Here is a 19,360-nt window from a genome sequence, read left to right as displayed (position 1 = left end):
CTAAATAATGATTTCACACAATGCATACTATATGGACACATATTTACAGATAAGGACATGGGTTTACAGTGAAGTCTGAGAGATTCATTTGATCAAGAGTCAGGAGTTCCAGTCGTGTTTTCGGATGGAGAGCACGAATGTCGAAGATACTCCTGACTCGGATCTGATGACGCTATTCCTGAGCCAGGCAGAGCCAGAGGCACAATCGGGCTGATCTGCCGGAAAAGCTCCATAGTGGTGTAATCGCTCATAAAGGCACATGGTGGGTTTGCCTCACTTGTCGAGACAGACTGTGCCTCTAATACTCTAGGAGAGTCATTTATATCATTAGCTCCTGCAGGCGATTCTTCTCTAGAGCTTTCGTGAACACTGTCTATGGGAAAAGCCTCATCAGGTGTGGAGTCTCTTCCGCTTGAAGTTGTAGGAGATGAAGGAGGCTCGTCATTTTTTAAAGCAGGAAAAGAACTGGGTGTAAAGGTGACTTTCGTACAGTCCTGAGAGACATTGCAGGCAGAACGTTCCTCCTTTTTGGCTTCCAGCACGGACACGTGTGCCTCCGTCTCCTCACGATTAGGCCAGTGCAGGAGCTCCATCACCTCCTGTAAATGAATAAAGAGCAAAAATATTGTATTACTGATACTTAAATAATAGATGTTGAATGTCATCCCTTTTTTTTTTTTTTGATGCTGACAGTTTGTTCCTTTACTTTCAGAACTCTTTCTAATAAGGTACTTGAACTGTATTGACCGAACCAATTTCTAGGAAACATGTTACATTAGAATTAGTCAGATGATTCATTTTCTGCGGCTCTGACTATAGTGATGGCTCGATTTTAAATCACAAGCTTGTATCAGTAAGGTGGACAATTTATATAATATAATCTAATACTAATAAAGCAATTGAATTTTAAGTGTTATTTATTAATGAAACATTGATATTGTGAAACTTTTGAAAAAACTTTGTTTTAATTCTTTTTTGTATATAGCTTTATTTTTTATTGTAAAATAAATTCTGTTTTTTAAATATCATTCACTATATTCATATATTTGTGTAAAACTTACATTTCTTGTATAAATAAACTTTGTTAATTTTTGGTTACGTTTTAAAGAGATTTAAATTTTTTTTATTATTATTACTTTTAAGTCATAATAAGAATTTCACTGCATGACGTGCTGTTAACGATGGTGTTCGCGACTTTAACTTGTCTTTCTATTTAACATTGGTTAAAGGAGTCTCCAATGCCCGCCCAACAAGTTTCCATCAGTGTCTTCAACCAAGAAAATACAAGAATGGGGAGGAAATAATTCATAGCTGTTACTTTGTGAGTAAGAACAGGAACTTGCTTCAGTTATGCATGTATGTAAAGGTAACTGTAAATCATCATGTATACCATTATGCCTCAGATGATTTATTCCTTATTTATCATAAAAAACAGTTGAGATTCCCTTAAAAATTCTGAGACTTCATTACGTCAAAGTTATAACTAATCTTATGTGGGAGAAATTTGGCTTGGAAGTAAAAACACAAACGATCGTTCAAGGACAAAATGTCTTTACATCCAAGAATGAACAAATCCAACTTTAGCATTCCAATAGAGCTAATATTCAGAGCCTTAACACTCACCATTTCCTGGCAGCCTTCAATTTTCTGCACAGCGTTACTGTTGCAGGGGTTGGGTATACTCGGCCATAGCAGTTTCTTCGATCTGGATGGAATGTGTTTTTTATGTCAAAATTTTCACGTCTTTTTGCAGTCGAATTATTATAATTAAGGCGCTAGAACGTTTAAACTGGGGCTTTACCTTTTCAAAATCCTGAAGCACAGATGAGTGGCAAGCAGCAGAGCAATTATACCTGCAATTACTCCTGCGAACATTCCAGCAATAGCCATGGAGTCTAAGGGAGCAGATATTCGGTTAGATTTTAGATCCATTACCGAATAATAAACTTGTGAAACCTGCAAACGTACTGCACAGGAAGCCTACGGAAACACGCTAATCCTCACTGGCTATTATGGGTCACTAATATGTTGAAGGTATTTAACATAAAAAAAAACGGGCAGAAGCTCCATTTCTAAAGTATTTAAGCGAATGTTATCATGGTATAGCGTAAATACACCACCATTTAGAAGTAGGTCGGGGTATTGTATATGAAGCAAACTATTGTTGGTTTTACATTTACGTTTGGTGGCTATTCTGGGTCATTTTTATACAATGTTGGTTGAATTTTTTATGATATTTAAATATCAGAGGTGGCGTGGTGGTTAGCATTGTCGCCTTGCACCTCCAGGGTCTGGGTTTGCTTGGCGGGTTTCCTCCGGGACACTCCGATTTCCTCTCACAATCCGCTGGCATTGCGCGAAGTTCTGTAAGACCTGCAAGCTTCCGCGAGGACCGGCAAAAAAATTGAAATGTTGAATTTTTTGCGCGGAAAGATGGAAATGTAAGCACAACAGCAAAAACTCGCAGAGAATCATGATAAACCCTACTTATAGCCACCGCGCGAAACCGCGTAGGTGAGATAGGGGTATAAGTCTTCTGGGATATGCTCCAGGCCCCGCAACCCTGAATACAGGATTAAGCGGTATAGACGATGAGTTATGCAAATTTTGGGCCAATATAAATAAAGTGTTACTGTAGCGGACAAAATAATAATGAACTAATAATGATGGGACCAAACACTAGTCCAATGGCTATGGCTATAATTGGCTTGATGGAAAGGCTAACATTGGCCCAATGGAATAGTTAAGATTGTTCAAGTACAATTCTAACATTGGCTCAATGGAATGATAAGATTAGCCCCATGGAAAGACTAACACAGACCTATTGGAATGGTTGATACGGCCCATCATCAACTTCGTGTGGTGTTGCATAAATAACAATTGCGATCACACAGAAATTAGCCACTGTTATAAACCATACACCTGCATCATCATGTTAGCAAGAGAAAACTTACCCAATGACTCACAGCACTTCAATTCGCTCTGCTTGCCCTCCCCTGCAGCCGTGTAAGCGGACACCTCCACGCAGTACATGCTTCCACTTCGTAGGTTCATCAACTTATAGCTGTTCACGCTAGGGTCCACTGTGATATCTGGCAACACATCCATATATGCAAAATGCAGCTAAATATGATTGTGCATGTTTGATTTCAAGAGTACTTAACATTTGGCCTTCATAGCATTCATAAGAAATAAATGTTTGGTGTGTTATAGGAAAACTATCAGCAGCGACACTAGAGACTTCCTATACTGCTGTTGGTGTTTATAAGAAAATGGTTACATGTTTCTAACCAGAATAGTTGTGGTGGTGGTGGTGGTGGTGTACCTTTTACAAAAATAACTCACTTTCTTTGTTATTGTCTTGTGTGTAGCGAATTATGTAACCTTGCAGAAAGCCACGTAGTTCCTCCTCAGGTACCGGGTGCCATGTAATCACAAAGGAGCTCTTAGTAACATCAGAGCAGCTCACGTTCCCAGGAGCAGTTAGAGGCGCTGATAGGGGACAATATAAAGGTCTTTTTATAAGGTTATGAGTGACAATTAATAAAGTAGTTATGTTAAATGTACAGTTTGCCCACTTTTTATCCTGGTTTTATTGTAAAGGATCGACACAATATAAACTCAAAAGTCCAGAGAAAACACATGATACAAAGGTCGTAAATTGAGCTGCACTTTAATGAGTAAAGTAAGTATTTGATCCCCAAGTAAAACATGACTTAGAGACCCCTAGTTGGCAAGTTTCTTGTAGTTGGTTACCGGATTTGCACACACATATCAGGAAGGATTCTGGTCCACTCTTTTTTACAGATCTTCTCTAAATCCTTAAGGTCTCTTGGCAACACGAATTTTCATCTCCCTCCATACATTTTCTGTAGGATTATAGGATTCTATAGGATAAGCCACTCCTTTGTTAGCATGGCGGTATGTTTCTGGTCATTGTCATGCTGGAAGACCCACCCACAACCCATCCTCAGTGTTCTGGTTGAGGGATCTGGCTGAGATTTTATAATACAGTGGAACCTTGGATTACGAGCATAATTCGTTGCGGAAGCGGCAAGACAATGCTTGTTTTCCAAGTCAAAATGTATTAACAATCTTTGCTCGTCTTGCGGAACACTCGCAAACCGCATTACTCGTAATCCGAGGTTTTACTGTACATGGCCCTGTCCTTTGGCCTCTCAATACGTTTAGCAGAGAAACAACCCCAAAGCATGATGTTTCCACCTGCGTTGACTGTAGGGATGCTGTTTTTGGGGTCAGTATTTTTCTTCCTCCAAATCCAGCGAGTCAAGTTGATGCCAAAGATCTCAATTTTGGTCTCATCTAGCACTTATTTTTAATCCTTCTTTGTTTATTGGCAAACTTCAGACAGGCCTGTATATGTGCCTCCTTGAGGAGGGGGACCTTGCCGGCACTGCAGGATTTTAATCTATGGTGGCGTAACTGCGTTACCAATGGTTTGTTTGGTGACTGTAGTCCCAACTGTCTTGAGATCATTCACAAGCTCCTCCCGTGCAGTTCATGACTATCCTTACCCCATAAGAGCTCCAGAATGAGGGCAATCGATGGTTATTTTGTATTTCTTCCATTTGTAAACAATCGCTCCAGCAGTTGTCTCCTTTTCACCAAGCTTCTTGCTGATGGTCTTGTAGCCCATTCCAGCCTTGTGCAGGTCTACATGTCATGTCATTGACGCCCTTTGACAGATCTTTAGCCTTGCCCATGGTAATGAGGTTTGAATGGAGGATAGAGATTTTGTGGACGGGTGGCTTTTATGCACGTAATGAGTTGTTGTTCGGAGCACCTTCTTAAATTAATCTGTGTACTACATTGTGTATGAGCACATAACCGGTCTGTGGGAGCCAGAATTATTGTTATGGTTCAAATACTTCTTTTATTATCTGAAAATCAACTTCATAAGATTTATACAGTATAATGTGTTTTATCTGGATTTTAGACTGCTGTTCTGTCTCCATACTTTAAAATAAACTTGTGATAAAAATTTACAGAGCCTTTATTTGTTGGTAAATGGGCAAACTTACACAATCTTCAGGGGTAATACAATAAATATTTTCCCCCACTGTATGTGTGTGTTTTCTTTTTTCTATATGTGCAGCCGAGCTATGGTGTTTACTATATTTATGGTGTGAAACCAAACTCACTTCCTTCAGTGAGGTAGACCTGAGCTCTCCCATACGTCTGATCGCTGTTATTTACTTTCTTTAGGTTGCAGGTTTCCTTCTCGTGCCTGGCATGCAGGAAGAAGTGGTATCTCTTATAGGACTGAAATGCAACTGCACATAAAGCAAAAGGAAATGCTTAGAATAGATGTAACTCGCATGATATGAGACATATGTAGTCATTTTATTTTTAAGCCATATCTATATTAGCTTGAAGTATAAAAGAACATCTTCCTATAGGGTTCTAAAGCACATCGTTCAAGATTATTTACTGTCGCAAATTCCATCATAATTTTTCTATCTATAATAAAAGGTGAGGACATTATAACCAGATTATAATGCGTTCATGAGATTTTGTTCCGTATTATTTATTAGCACTGTTTTATAATCAATTACATGGAAAAACTGTCTTTAAATAATGAGTCAAGGACACTTCTTAAGATGCATTACAACCATCTAAATAGACAACTATTGTTTCATATAATTGTTTTTTAGAAAGACAAAAGAAAAAAAGAGAGGCACACATTCTAATGTTTCGTTAACCGCCTTGACACCTATGTGTGTGCAATGTTGTGGCCAGTTCATGTGTGACAAAGCGTTCCTCATGCTTCTCTTTCACAATTTGAATCCCGGAATATGCCTGTGTCACCCAGGTAGAAAACCCCCCCTAGATGCGATGATACTCTGGTCATTCAGTACATTCAGGTCGTCAGCTGACTTCATTTTACTGCCACATAACATTGCTAGACCTGAGTAACTGAAGCAACCCCAAATCATAAGACTGTCTCCAGCGGCTCGTACAGTGGACGCTATGCATGATGTGTGCATCAATTCATATGATTCCCACCTTATCCTGACACGCCCATCGTCCTGGAATAGGGGTCAATCTGGACTCATCAGACCAAAAATTGGATGAAGTCCAATCTTTATGCTCTCTAGTGCACCAAAGCTTTTTTTTTTTTTTAAATGTCTCATTAACAAGTGGGTTTTAATGGCCACACAGTTGTTTAGTCCCAATCCTGTGCGTCACTATTCAGCACAGCTCTGATCTTCACTGTCCTTTTTTTTTTTTTTTTTTTTTTTTACAACTTCATCACGCATTTACGTGATCTACATTCATGGTCATTCATGTTTTTTTTTTCTTCCCCTAACCAGTTTTAATGCTTTTAATTTAACCCTCCTGAAACGGTGTCTTTGCTTTGCCGAGGCAGTGTATATCACATTGTGTAGGAATGTTAATGTATTCTTACATTCAATTTCATATTTGTTCAGTGTTTTAGAAGATGAAGTACCTGTCTGAGTTTGGATAATATGGAAGGCTTTCTTCTCGAAGAAGGATCTGTAGGATATTTTCTCGTTGCTCGCCCACCACTCTACAGAATAGCAAGGATATTTCTTGGATAGTGTTGTATTCCATGAAAGCCTGAAGCTGTTGTTAGTCATCAGAGTAACTTTAAATGCTTTGTCCAAATCTGGTACAACAAAACAAATGTTGGTAGGTTAGTTACTTGGGTATAGATATGATATTGAGGAATAGTTCTGCAGGCTGCCTGAAAGACTACTTTGCCTTTAATTTTTGGCAAATCTCTCATTTTCAGTCAACTTCCTGTACCTGATAAGTTTGATAGAAATCAAGCAGTGAGAAACAGGTGCTGATTATTCTGACAGATAATCAGGGTGATGATTAGTATACTGGTGACGCTAAATAAGTGGTTGGAAAAGATGGGAGGGGAAATGAGGTTGCTGCTGAGGTTGTTACATAAACAGGCAATCTTAAAAAAAAAAATTTGTTCTCATTTCTTTTTTTAAATTTAAATTGAATTATGGCAGTATATGTATATGAATACATGAGACGGCCTACCACTCTGCTCCTCCATGGCGTCTATGATCAGGTCCGCACTGGGCGAAAGTCCGGCTTTATTTAAGGCCCTGATGCTGAGATTGTAGGCGGAATAGCACAGGAACAAAGTGACCGTTTGTGCTTTGAGGAAATAAGTGTCTTCTTCAGCAGATTCTCCAGACACCTTCTGAACGGTCACAGTGTATTCTTCCACCGCCTGACTGTTCACATACTGAATGTCGAAAAATGATGGGGGGGAAAAAAACAGAGCCATAAGCGATTCATGGACTTTTGGAAGTGGTTGAATTTACTAAATGTAATAACATAGCATATCTGAATAATAATGAAAAAAAAAACGAATTATATTCCTAAACATTTTCTGATCAAATCAACGTTACACTAGTAGTGATGCATTTCCCAGAGCTGAAGAAATACTGTGACCTTTTGCATTAGAAAGGAAAGTGAAGAAAAACGAGATGTGCCTATACCTCCCACTGCACGGTTATTTTTCTCTGTCCAGGTTGGATCGGCTCGTACCGGGGTTCTTTTATGATGGGTGCTTCTACCAGCTCTGATGAAAAAAATAGATGATGGTTAACATCTGGCTGTGAACAGGCAATCAGACCAGATTCAGTGAAGGCCTTGTAACAAGTACCGTCTCTTAACATGGTTTAAAAAAAAAAATAAAAAACATATATATATATATATATATATATATATATATATATAAAACACAACAGTGTTAAAGTGCAGCATGTCATACTTTTCATTTCTTTTTTTTTTTCTGGTTCTTATTGATGCTTTGCCTTTATAGTCGTTTCCTCACCATTGTTCTTACTCGTTTCTTGTCTTTTTGAAGGTAAGATAAAAAAAAATGCATCTTGTCATTTTACAAAGAACCAGAAAAGTATAAAGAATCGTGTGTTCTGTGCATTTTGCCCTGCAGGGAAAGTGACTGCACTGACATGAAATCTGACACCGCAGACTCTTTCCATTCACTGTGTTACTTTGTGGGTAAGAGTTTTTTTTTTACTAATTAACATCTAGAATGAGTCAAGTCTTTAAGGAATCTTTTATGTAAGATGTATGCAAATCTTTCATATTTAAGCCATATCTATATTGGCTTGAAGTATGAACGAATACCTTCCTACCAGGTCATAATGCAATTATAGGGATTTATTCAGGATTATTTACCATCAACATTTTGATATAATATTTCTATTAATAATAATAATTATATACATGATCAGAAGTATGAGCCTTTCGGTTCTATCATATTATGAATGTCTTGAATAATGATTTAACCTGGTGGGACTGTGATGATTTTGCTCCAGGGGCATTGAGGACAGTCAGAAGTGACATTACACCGAATTTGTATTTGATATGCTTGATAGGAGACGACATTTCCCACCGTGCAGTTTGTCTTGTTCCGGGATTCTACCTACAACATGAGAAATAACAGCTCATTGAAAACCTCAAGTGAATCCACTCTTTACAAAACCGTTCATATACTGTAGCTAACTAAAAGAGATCAGTCATGAATCTGGCAACATGACGAATAATTGGTTGAGACTATATACTGTATATAGCGATTATATAAATATTATACATCCATATTAATTTTTGCTAGCTACCGTACTACTTAAGCACTAACGCAGACCTTGCTAACTTATCTAACAGTTCATGCTAGGACCTGCCACGGTTCTGTCTCGGATACATCATATTTAATTGCAGAACAAAAAAAAAAGATGTTGAAATGAAATTTGCAATCTTGTAGATGCTACGCAGTGCTAGTTCTAGAATCATTTCCTTTGCTATTGCATTCCTGTTAAACTCTACGCTTGTTTAAGCTAATGGTCATATCTCAGAAAGCTAGCTTACTGTAATAATTTAACTGAAACCAACACTATATTTGCCTTTCATCTACTTATGAGTAATACCTTAACTTTCTCATGCTCTTAGTCATTAAGTATCATAAAAAGAAAAACCTCCCTGGAATTAAAGATGAAGTTCAGTCAACTAAGGTTACGAAATGACTAGCATATATAGTAATTTCTGGTTCGTGTTTAATATGGCTTAAAACCACTGTTAAACGTAGTCTATCGGTAAACATATTACTTATACAGTATTTACACTACAGTTCCAGTGCACTAATTTCCTGTTACAAATATTAAAACTGTAATCGGGGTATCTGTACATTGAAGATATTTGCGGAAAAATGATTTGCGGGGGCGTAAGATGAGTAATAGAACACATCAAGGAGACTCTGATGCGGATGTGATGCGGATTTGATGCGGATCTGTCGACGGCAAAGTGGATCAAAGATGGATCCGGATCTCCTATCTGGGTTGCCAGAGTTGGAGTAGAAGATCTTGAGTCTCCTCAGTCAGCTAATGATCTCACTAATGCTTTGGTGGATGAATGAACACAAAAACAGTCCAAAAAAATCTAGAGTCAATTTTATTTTGCTCAAGACCAAAGTAGAGTACAAGCAAGAGCGAGGATAGAAACCATGGGAAACCAAGTCTTATTTGAGGTAAGCTCATGGGCATGCTGGAACAGGTTTTGGTCTGTTAGTTCTAGTGAAGAGACTGTGTAATTCTACATAATTGCACGCTTCCATCTTTGGGGAAGAACAACAGAGCAACAAGCACCAGCATCAGAGAAATGGAGCATGGAGCGACCTATTAAAAAAAAAAAAAATCCCCCAAACTTCTTTTGGTCCTTCCAATATTGAAAAGCTGTTTGTTTTTCATAAGCAGAAGATCGATCTTTATCTTTACCTCTGTCCATACATCGGCATTGTGTTTCCTGTACCTCAAAAGATACCGTTTCACTGGTTCACTGCTGTCTTTCCATTCGGCCGTAACATTCAAACGACCATAACGTCTCTTGAAAGTCACATTAACAGGTGGACCACACCGTACTGAAATATAACAAACATTACCATAAGCGTTAAAAAAAAATAATAATAATCATTTAATAAAAGTAGTATTGTATAGCTTGTAACTGGATTTCAATTGGATGAGCATACTTATATTCGATGGATGGCTGCTGAATTTTGAGAAGGCGCAGGCCTTTGGATTGTCACTCTCCGCGACGGCGCACGCTGTCATATTCCAATTCGATCGTAATCGAAATGCTTTTGTTTGTTGTTTTGTGAAGTTTGACTTAAATTGACATGATGATCTGTAAGAGACAATATTCGTTTTTATCCCAATACAGCATTTTCAATATTCACTGGAAAGGTACGATAGATTAAAAACAGAGTAGTTCTAGCTACAAAATTGCTATTAAGACACTCCAAATAAAAAAATTTCGAACAGGATTAAACATTTCTTTGGAAAAAAAAGTTTTTCATTGCAAGGATCTCTCAGAGGTCCGAACCTCAGGATTTAAGGATTCAAGGATTCTTCATTGTCATACTAGCACTCTTCCATGTTATGGTATGAAATTAGGTACATAAGTATTCCATTAGGACTCATTATTCCATTTTCACCCCACAGGAAAGTCTTGAAAACATTTGCGCTTTGTAGTTTCTCACCAAAATGAGGTGCATCTTTTGTCTTAAGAACTTTAAGTAGAGCTGACATGGGAATGAATGTTCCGGCATGAGGGGATAACATCACGCAGACATCAACATCATGAAATGGGTAAAAAGTACAACACGTCATTGTCAGCTGTCACGTTGGGAGGTGCGGTTCTTGGAAACGAATAACCCAATTGACGGTAGTAACACTTCAGTTTGGGCTGTATCACACCAAAGTGAGATTTTTTTTTCTTCCTATATTTGACGGCTTCATTTTAATCTTTCACATACAGTCCGAGTGAACGCAGACGTCAACACGAGGTTGTTGTGGAAAATTGCTAGACGCAAAGGTGAATGTAACAACTTACTGCTTTACGTAGAGACTCTGTCTGTCATATTGTCCAGGGTTCCATGTGCAGTAGTAATATATTATGGTTTCTGTTTCCCGTAGTCCAAAGCAGCTTAAACTCTGTTCGTCTAAAAATATCCACAGTTACAGTATAAACACTTTCGAATTGGAAAAACACATTAATACACATCAACAGTGCTGATCGTGAAGGTTCGTTTGGAACACAGTTGTATGACATTACCTTCTGAGACGCTACAATGTTTTTCATACCAGGTCATGTTTTTGCATGGGCAAATCGCTGAAAAATATGAAAAATAAGATATTAGTACACACAAACACACACATAAATAATTTAAATGTACTGTGCTCATATATCCCACAAAATCGTACCATCATTTTTTAATTTAGAAACTATAAAAGTGAAGCCAAACAGCATTTGCTTTTTCTCTTTAATAAAACCCAAGCAGCACAAGTCAAAAAAAAAAGTATACTGTACACCCGTTCACAAAAGACACCCGTCTAATTTCAGTAAACATCTTCTTAAAGAACAATACTAGAGAAATGAAACTTGGATATATTTTATATCCAAGTAATCAATGTGCAGCTTAGTAGAGATTTACTTTCCTCTGATAATAACTCAACATACTGTAACGCCATTATTGTCAAAAGTGAAAACAGCTGTACATCTTTGTACATGTCCTGTTTATTATGTTCATGTAGCTAAGTATGTCTCCAGACCTGAACCCTATTGAGCACCTGTGGGACGTCGTCAAGCTTAATCCAGCAGTTCCATGATATCATTATGGAGGAGTGGAAGCAACAACATGTGCCGCTCTGGTGAAAAGCTCACAAGTGTCCAAATATTGACACTTTGGAGACGGTTTTGACACACATGTACACATTTTTCGTTGCCAGTTATTTTGACAATAATGGCTGCATGTTATTTATTTTTAGCAGTAAATTTGTACTGTTATACAAGCTGCACATTGACATCTGTAAAGTAGATCCAGTAGATTCTGTAGTATTGTCCCTTTAGACCATCAGTTATTCTGAGATATATGCTTATATAATATCAAAGCTATCAAATTGAGTGTTTTTTTAAATTACATAAAACAACACATTATAAAAGTTATTTTTATAACGTTTAAATTTTACCACTACTGGAATATGGGAATGATGTCGCAAAAATGTAGAACTCTCAAAATAAACATATTATTATTATTATTATTATTATTATTTTGGTCATAGAAACAACCAAAAACAACCATAATTCACTATCTACGATAATGTGCTATTTCTTTGCTTATGTGGCCTATTTTTTATTTTTTGCTCAGTCATGTTTGAGAAGTTGTTTAAAATGAAATGAAATTCAGTTCATGTTGAAAAAAAAGGATATGTCACTTTACACTGCACAATCCCGATCCCTACAGTATATGTTTATTAAAAATACAGCAAAAATATAATTGTGCGTTGAGCTCGTAACCCAATCCCATAAGAACCTGCTACAGGATAGACAGATATCTCCTCATGGCAAATGGAGGGACCCTTACCGCTTTACCTTATTTTATAAAATCATAGAAAGTCTCTTTGCATGGCCACTGAAAAGGAGAACGAGATGACGTCATTGACTGGATTTAAATCTGAATTGGGCAGGGCAGTTCCTCTTGAGAAAGACAATCTCTTTGGCAATTTAGGCTGGACGTCCTTCTTGTTGGAAGATGAATGTTTGAAGATGTACAATGGGAGTCAAAATGACATTGTGTTAGCTTTTAGCTTTGGTTTTAGCACCATAAGGAATGAAGATGACCAATGTTTTCCAGGGAATAGGCGGCAGTTGAAAGCAGAAGCGATTTCTGTCCATTTAAGGAAAAAATCAATGTTCTGCGCGTTCAATGTTATCAATCTTTTTCCTCTGACGTTCTACATGTTCCTTGCTGTTCTTTTGGTGGATCCACATTATTCGTGGCATTTCTGCTGTTCTGCTTTGACAACATGAGCAGGTGGATAAAAACACTATTGCCGCCTGGATTGGGTCATCCAAGAGTTGTTTTGAAAGCAAAAACCTGAATTTATACCGAAACGATTTCAAGGCAAGAAGGAAATCATGGATGACCTGATCCAGGGTGGTGCTGACTAATGTACTTCCTGTTTCCTGGATTTTTCTTAGGAAGCCTCAAACGGTTGTTGTGTGAGATTTTTCAGTCAGGAAATTCCCTCGGTTGATTTTTTTTTTTCCTGTTCGTAACACAAATAAGATGCTTATCAACTTTCACCCGCAAAATAACTGCATGTCAGTTTTTAAGACGATTTTATGTGGAAGACTTAGAACGAAAGAAATGATGATAAGATGACTGAGAAATGTGAAAAAAGTAGCTACTAACAGAAAGTTGCCATGACTCATTATCATTTAACTTCTTGTTTCCATCTGATTACGACAGAAGCGTGTCTTCCTATTTTCATCGAAGGACAGAGGCCAAGGTGACTGTAAGGGTGCATTGGTGTTCTACAGAAGCCTCCTTCTCAAAGACCTTCTTTGGTGGGCGTAGTTGGTTCAAACTGTCTTGGTGGGTGTGCCATGGGAATTATTAGAGTGTTCCTCAATGCCAATGGCTTCTTCTAGATGAATTATCTGCAGTGCAACACTGTGTTGTTCAGGAATGATTTTAGGAACCCAAGAAGAGCATCAATGGTTTGCTTCGCAATGGGGAAAAGAATTCAGAACATATAAAATATTGGCATTACCAGCTAAAAAAACCTTATATCTGTAGACCAGCAGTTCAGTGGATTATTTATTGTTGAATAAACTCTAGATGGGACACCAGATCATCAAATGACCCCACATTCATTCACTTATCCAATGTATCACTTGTCTTTAATGCTTTATCCTGTATACAGGGTTGTGGGGGGCCTGGAGCCTATCCCAGGAGACTTAGGGCATTGCTACATGCCTGCATGGGGTGCTAATCCAGCGAACACATACACACACTCATATGCTCATTCACTCACTACCGGCACCTTGGGAATGCCACCTGCATGCTTTGGACTGTGGGAGGAAACCCACCAACCACAGGGAGAACATACAAACTCCATGCACACAGGAATCGAACCCATTCGTGCAATGCGACAGTGCTAACCACCATGCCACCTACAGACACTCACACTAGAATCCACTGACATGCATGATTTTTTTTTTACACTGGATTGGCACGCTATGAAGAAGTTTGTGAATGAATGTGTGCATGGTGTCTCTTCAACAGACCGGCATCCCATCAAAGTCTACCGTCTTCATTCATCCCATCCTCTACATGTGCCCTGACTCTGAACCGAAACCTGTAAATTAACAGTATTTATTTATTTCACAGCAAAATATCATTTTTTTTTTTTTTCAAACGTGCACTCTAAAATTAGAATCATTCATTAGTACACATATCCTACTGTATCTGATGTAAAAACTTTGATCTGGTACACCTTCTAATGTGAGTTAATGCAACGATAGAGCTTGTGAATCAGTGCAATCTTATTAAGGGAAATTGTGGCTCAGTGGTTAAGCTTTTGAGCTCCAGATTACAAGATAGGGAGTTTACACCCCAACCGTGCCAAACTGCCGTGATTGGGTCTTTGAGCAAGATCTTGCTGAGTTGTATCCTGTCTCGTTTTAAATAATTGTGCCATTGCGAAATTTTAAATGTTAAAGATTAAGTAATACTTTTTTTACTAATTTGTAGTATATTACCACATTATACAACAGTTCGCTCTGACTGTGCAATCAGATCGCACGGTAACAGGTAACTACTTGGTGCATGGAACAAGGGATAGTACACTCTACACAACACACTAGCTTTACGTTTAATACCATTTGAGATTTAACCCCGGAATCTAATGGAGCTGATAGTTCCAGTAAGAATTTAACATTACTTTTGCCAGCTTCGCCAGTCGCGATTAGTTCGTTCCGCAGGTTGCGCAAGGATATGTGTTGGTGAAGTAAAATAACTTTACTTTTGATAATAAATGGTGTTTGTGGAACTGTTGTATTGTAGCAATATCACTCTCCAGGTCGTGCTGTTGTGCTGAATATCAACACCGCTATACAATCTTCAGTACACGTACAATTGCAACACAGCCATGCAATATTTAACATAACAGCATTTCTATTCGTGTGATATTGCTTGACTATAGTATACTTCTATATTACTGTTCTTTTGATTGCATGAACTTTACGATTGCTTCTCTTTCTTTCTCATTCCGTTTGTGGAAATACTATACTTCCTGTGATTCATTTGATCTTTTTAGTTTGTTTGTTTCCCCAGATTTCCATAAAACATGCTTATGGCTTATTATTTTTTGCCAATGTAACAATGTCACGAACTTGACACATTTTATAGAACATAAAAACCTCCTTTTCCTGGAATGAACTAGAGGTCATTGACACAACATTGACTGTGCAGTTGGGTGTGTGCTTCTCTGCTTGTTGGAAAGCATGTCGGCGCCGATGTATCATGTGATTCTTTCCGATTTTTTTAAAGTTACCAATTATTATATTATATTATATTACATTACACTTCATTACATTACATTATACCTGGTCATGAGAAACCTAAACCAAACTAAACTAAAGGTAGAATTTCCAATGTAAAAAATAAAAATAAATGAAAAATTAAACATTTTAGGCTGGAATATACAAATTTACAGGAAAACATACAATTAATATAAAAATTAATTTAAAAAATATGTGAATTTACTTTTTTTTTTTTCCCCGGTCTATCCACGTGCCCCCTGGCACAATTGGAAACAGATAATCCCACCCTCAAGATATATTCGTCATTTCTGTGGCCAGTTAGATTAATCTGCATGTCTTTGGACTTATGGAGGAAACCGGAGTACCTGGAGGAAACCCATCAAGCAAAAGGAGAAGATGCACTGGTGTCAGGTGGGAATCGATCCCAGACCCTGGAGGTACAAGGAAACAGTGCAAACCAGTATCCCGCCTATATTATATTATATTATATTATATTATATTATATTATATTATATTATATTATATTATATTATACTAAATATACACTGGCATGCTGTATAAAACAACAGTAACTGTTGTCCTTCTTTCAGTTGCTCTCGTTATGGATCATCCCATCTGCATATTTGATTCGACACACAAGATTTACTTCAGTTTTCATTGTGAGTGTGCTGACTTGTGCAACCTGAACCCTGAACTTCTGCAAGATACTATCACTGTTCTAACCAGGCCACAAACAGATTTCATATGAAATAATGAAAAATTGAAATAGAAAAATTTCAATATTTTATTTTTAAATATCTGTAATTTTACAACTTGCAGTCTGACCAGGATAAAGTGGCCCCTGAATTCGAATGTATCACACGTGTCTAAACGTAATCCCAAATCAATAAACTCTTCATCATCGTCATCATCAAAAAAATCCTCGGGGTTTTTTTTAGACGTTTATACATTCTCTGATCTCTTTCTCTCAATCTCTCTCTCTCACACACACACACACACACACACACACACACACACAGAGCACCCACACGAGGTTCTGAAATGTTCCAGTTTCATTCCTTTGAAAGCAGTTTCATTCTGCAAAGTGGAACAGGAGTGTGAAGCTTCCCCTTCTCTGGCAGGCTATCTAAGGGTTTCAGTAATGTTTCACTGCAGGGAAACCATTTTAAACACCCTTCAATTAAGAGTACATATAATTATTATATGTTTATAAGTACAGAGTGATTATTTTATGCTTTGAAGTGTGTAATAACTACATTTTTTCTGTCCTCTTTGTGGATATATGGTGGCTTTCAGATCGTCAGACTTAACACGCCTTATAAAATTATTTTTTGTTGTTGTAATTTTTCTATTTTTCTCAGGGGTGGGGAGTGTTTGTGCTGTTGTTCTTTGTTGTGGGTTGGAAGGTTGTGGTGATCTGAGGTGTTTTTGTTTGTTTTTATCTTGCATTGTTAAACACATACAATATTAATTTACGAAAAGCAGTACGATCAAATATGAATATTGTTTCACCTATTGCTCACACTAATATCGGATTGATTTACAGTATATTCTTTTGCGAACGTTTTTATGTGACACCGCTCGAAAGCAACACTTTCCCTTTTTTTTTTTACCCTAATATGGATTTACCGCTGTGGTTCTTTTAGACATCGACTTTATTCATTTGACGCCGATGGAATTTGCATATTCCAAATTTGAGATTTTTATTGTCAGCATTGGAGACAGTTTAGACCTGTATACTGACTATAACCGCCACGTCCTAATCTTGATCCAGATTTTCCGCTTCTCATGTACGAATTAAGACAAAGCAGGTTCACCCGACCACTTACTAATGCGATATGTGCCTGAATTGTGTTTGCAACCAATTATGCAACCTTAATGCCATATGCGTTATTTCATAGTTTTAAAATCTGCAGTGTTGTTCTTAAATGATGTAAAATAAATCACACAGAATTGGAAGGTGTGTCTAAATTTTTAATTAATACTGAATATATAATCCATCATATTCTAATTAAATATGCAAAATGATCATGAATAATTGAACATGCAAATCTTACATATGATGTCATAAAAGGTGTCATTTTTGAGTATGTTGTAGCTAGAGTTATTGAATCGCATCAAATTAAGGAAAATATAGGAATATAGAATATATGTAAAATCTTAATTGAACAAATATAATAAATAGAATTGTACTTTAATATTTTATCCTGATACAATTTCTTATGACTGATAAAAAAATTTATATAGGTATAAAATATAACGTCAGTATAAAGTTGCAGCTACGTCATACATCAGGGTTAAGGACAACCGATTTCTTTATCGCGAAATGTTTTGCGAACATTCTATTCAATTTCATTCCATGTATTTGCTTTAAAACAAGATTGCGACTACAGACTATTATTTAAACCCGAAATATAGCGATTCCAAAACAGACCCAAAAGGTGTAAAATTGGCCACAGTGTCAACTCCATGTCCTGTTTACTGACCTGCTGAAGCATCAGAAATAATCCATGTTGACCAGATCAATCGCACTAACCATGCTGGAAAAAAAAGAAGAGATGAAGAAACAGTGAACAGATAAACAGATAAACATGCATCATTTAAAACTAATGTAAGGTGAAGTTAAAATTTCTAGTAATCCAGGAATTATTGTTTTGGAGGACATGAAGAACAAAAACAAAACACACCAAAATAAAGGAAGCTTTCCATCTCTCCTCTAAACACAACCCTTTAAAGAAGTCCTGAAGGAAGAGAGCGTGGTTTGGTTTCTTGTTCTTTTTTCAAAAATCATCCAATTTTCTTGGAGTTTCAAGCTCATGATGAACACCTTTCTGCCTCCTGGTTCGCACTAGTGTGCTTTTTTTTTTTTTTTTACCTACTTCTCCTTCTGTGTTTAAGCAGGTGTGAGGTGCTCCACCCATGCGTAGTAAGCCAGGTTAGGTCTTGTAAGAAAAGCTGCCACAACTACAGTATGTGCTCTGAAACCAACGAACTTTGGAAGAACTCAGGGTGTTTATAAAGCGCCTTAGGACTGACGAGTGGGTATAGCGGAAGTTTCACTTCCTCAAACGTGTTAGTCATACTGATTGAGTCTTTAGGTATTTTTAGGTTTGACTTTGAGGGAGGTAATGCAGGGAAATATTACTACATAGTCCTTCATTCACGTGCACAAAGGGCGAATTTAAATCCTTATAGAGTTCTTTGGATAGTCAATCTGGCAATAGAAGAAAAAAAAAAGAAGAAAAGTTTTCTGTAATGTTGGTTGTATCTGATGGTGTTCCTAGAAGTTTCTGAGATGCTTTGAGAGCGTACCCATCTAAAGAACACCTCACTCATTCATTAACTGGTTAATACTGAGTGTGAGCTGTGACACAACTTGTGGACAAAACGCCAGCCTGAGAACATGTGAAACTACAAACGAGCCCAGGATCGAACCCTGCAGACAAGGTTACTTTACGCACAATGCCCAGCAATCCTTGTAGCACAAACATTTCTGCGCAGGGTGGCAAACATTTCAAAAACATGCTACTAATCATAGACGGTGGTGTGTGGGTTAGCCAGGTACGTATTTGCCCTGCGTGAGCCAGGCACGTATTCCTACCTCACATCCTGTACAGGTTACACAATCAGCAAGTAAAACATTGCATTAAGTCATTTCAGTCCAGACTGCCCAGACATTATAGTCTTTCTTTCCAGGAAATTCTGTTCTGTTTGAATATTTAAATGATTTAACAAGTACTCACTACTGCTTTTTAAAAAAAGAAAAAAAATTCCATATACAGCTTCACCAGCTTATACGGAATATGTAAAGAACAATAGTCGATGTTTATTTGTGATACTTTACAGTTATCAACTCAATTCCTTTTCAGTTTTTGCACACTGTTCTGTTGCTTACATTCTCTCTCTCTCTCTCTTTCTCTTTCTCTAACACACATATATAAACGCA

At 37.4% G+C, this 19,360-nt stretch overlaps 2 protein-coding genes across 2 annotated transcripts in view; one reads left to right on the top strand and one right to left on the bottom strand.

The window, feature by feature from the left end:
• Positions 1–19,360, top strand: part of srek1 (splicing regulatory glutamine/lysine-rich protein 1) — a 206,026-nt gene that overhangs the window by 15,524 nt on the left and 171,142 nt on the right. The window lies entirely within an intron of this gene.
• LOC128512208 (interleukin-31 receptor subunit alpha) lies at positions 37–18,406 on the bottom strand. Its single transcript, XM_053485372.1, has 16 exons — positions 18,102–18,406; positions 17,901–17,954; positions 11,140–11,196; positions 10,918–11,026; positions 10,055–10,209; positions 9,804–9,946; positions 8,326–8,461; positions 7,509–7,591; positions 7,042–7,252; positions 6,473–6,652; positions 5,163–5,294; positions 3,346–3,492; positions 2,955–3,092; positions 1,802–1,895; positions 1,624–1,705; positions 37–599 (listed from the first exon to the last, which is right to left on the bottom strand). The coding sequence occupies exons 1-16, from the start codon at positions 18,121–18,123 to the stop codon at positions 93–95; spliced, it is 2,250 nt and encodes a 749-aa protein (XP_053341347.1). The 5' UTR covers positions 18,124–18,406; the 3' UTR covers positions 37–92.

The sequence above is a fragment of the Clarias gariepinus genome, chromosome 24 (assembly GCF_024256425.1).
Source record: "Clarias gariepinus isolate MV-2021 ecotype Netherlands chromosome 24, CGAR_prim_01v2, whole genome shotgun sequence".
NCBI lineage: Eukaryota > Metazoa > Chordata > Actinopteri > Siluriformes > Clariidae > Clarias > Clarias gariepinus.
Note: the sequence above shows the minus strand (reverse complement) of the source record. Positions and strands in the feature narration are given on the sequence as shown.

Bases quoted from the DNA above. Each gene is read 5' to 3' on its own strand.
- LOC128512208 (XM_053485372.1), bottom strand. From the start codon at position 18,123: ATGGAAAGCTTCCTTTATTTTG. The intron at 9,947-10,054 runs GTATGCTCATCC...GTTATATTTCAG, and splicing joins CAGCCATCCATCGAATATAA to TACGGTGTGGTCCACCTGTT. The intron at 600-1,623 runs GTGAGTGTTAAG...ATTCATTTACAG, and splicing joins TTGAAGGCTGCCAGGAAATG to GAGGTGATGGAGCTCCTGCA.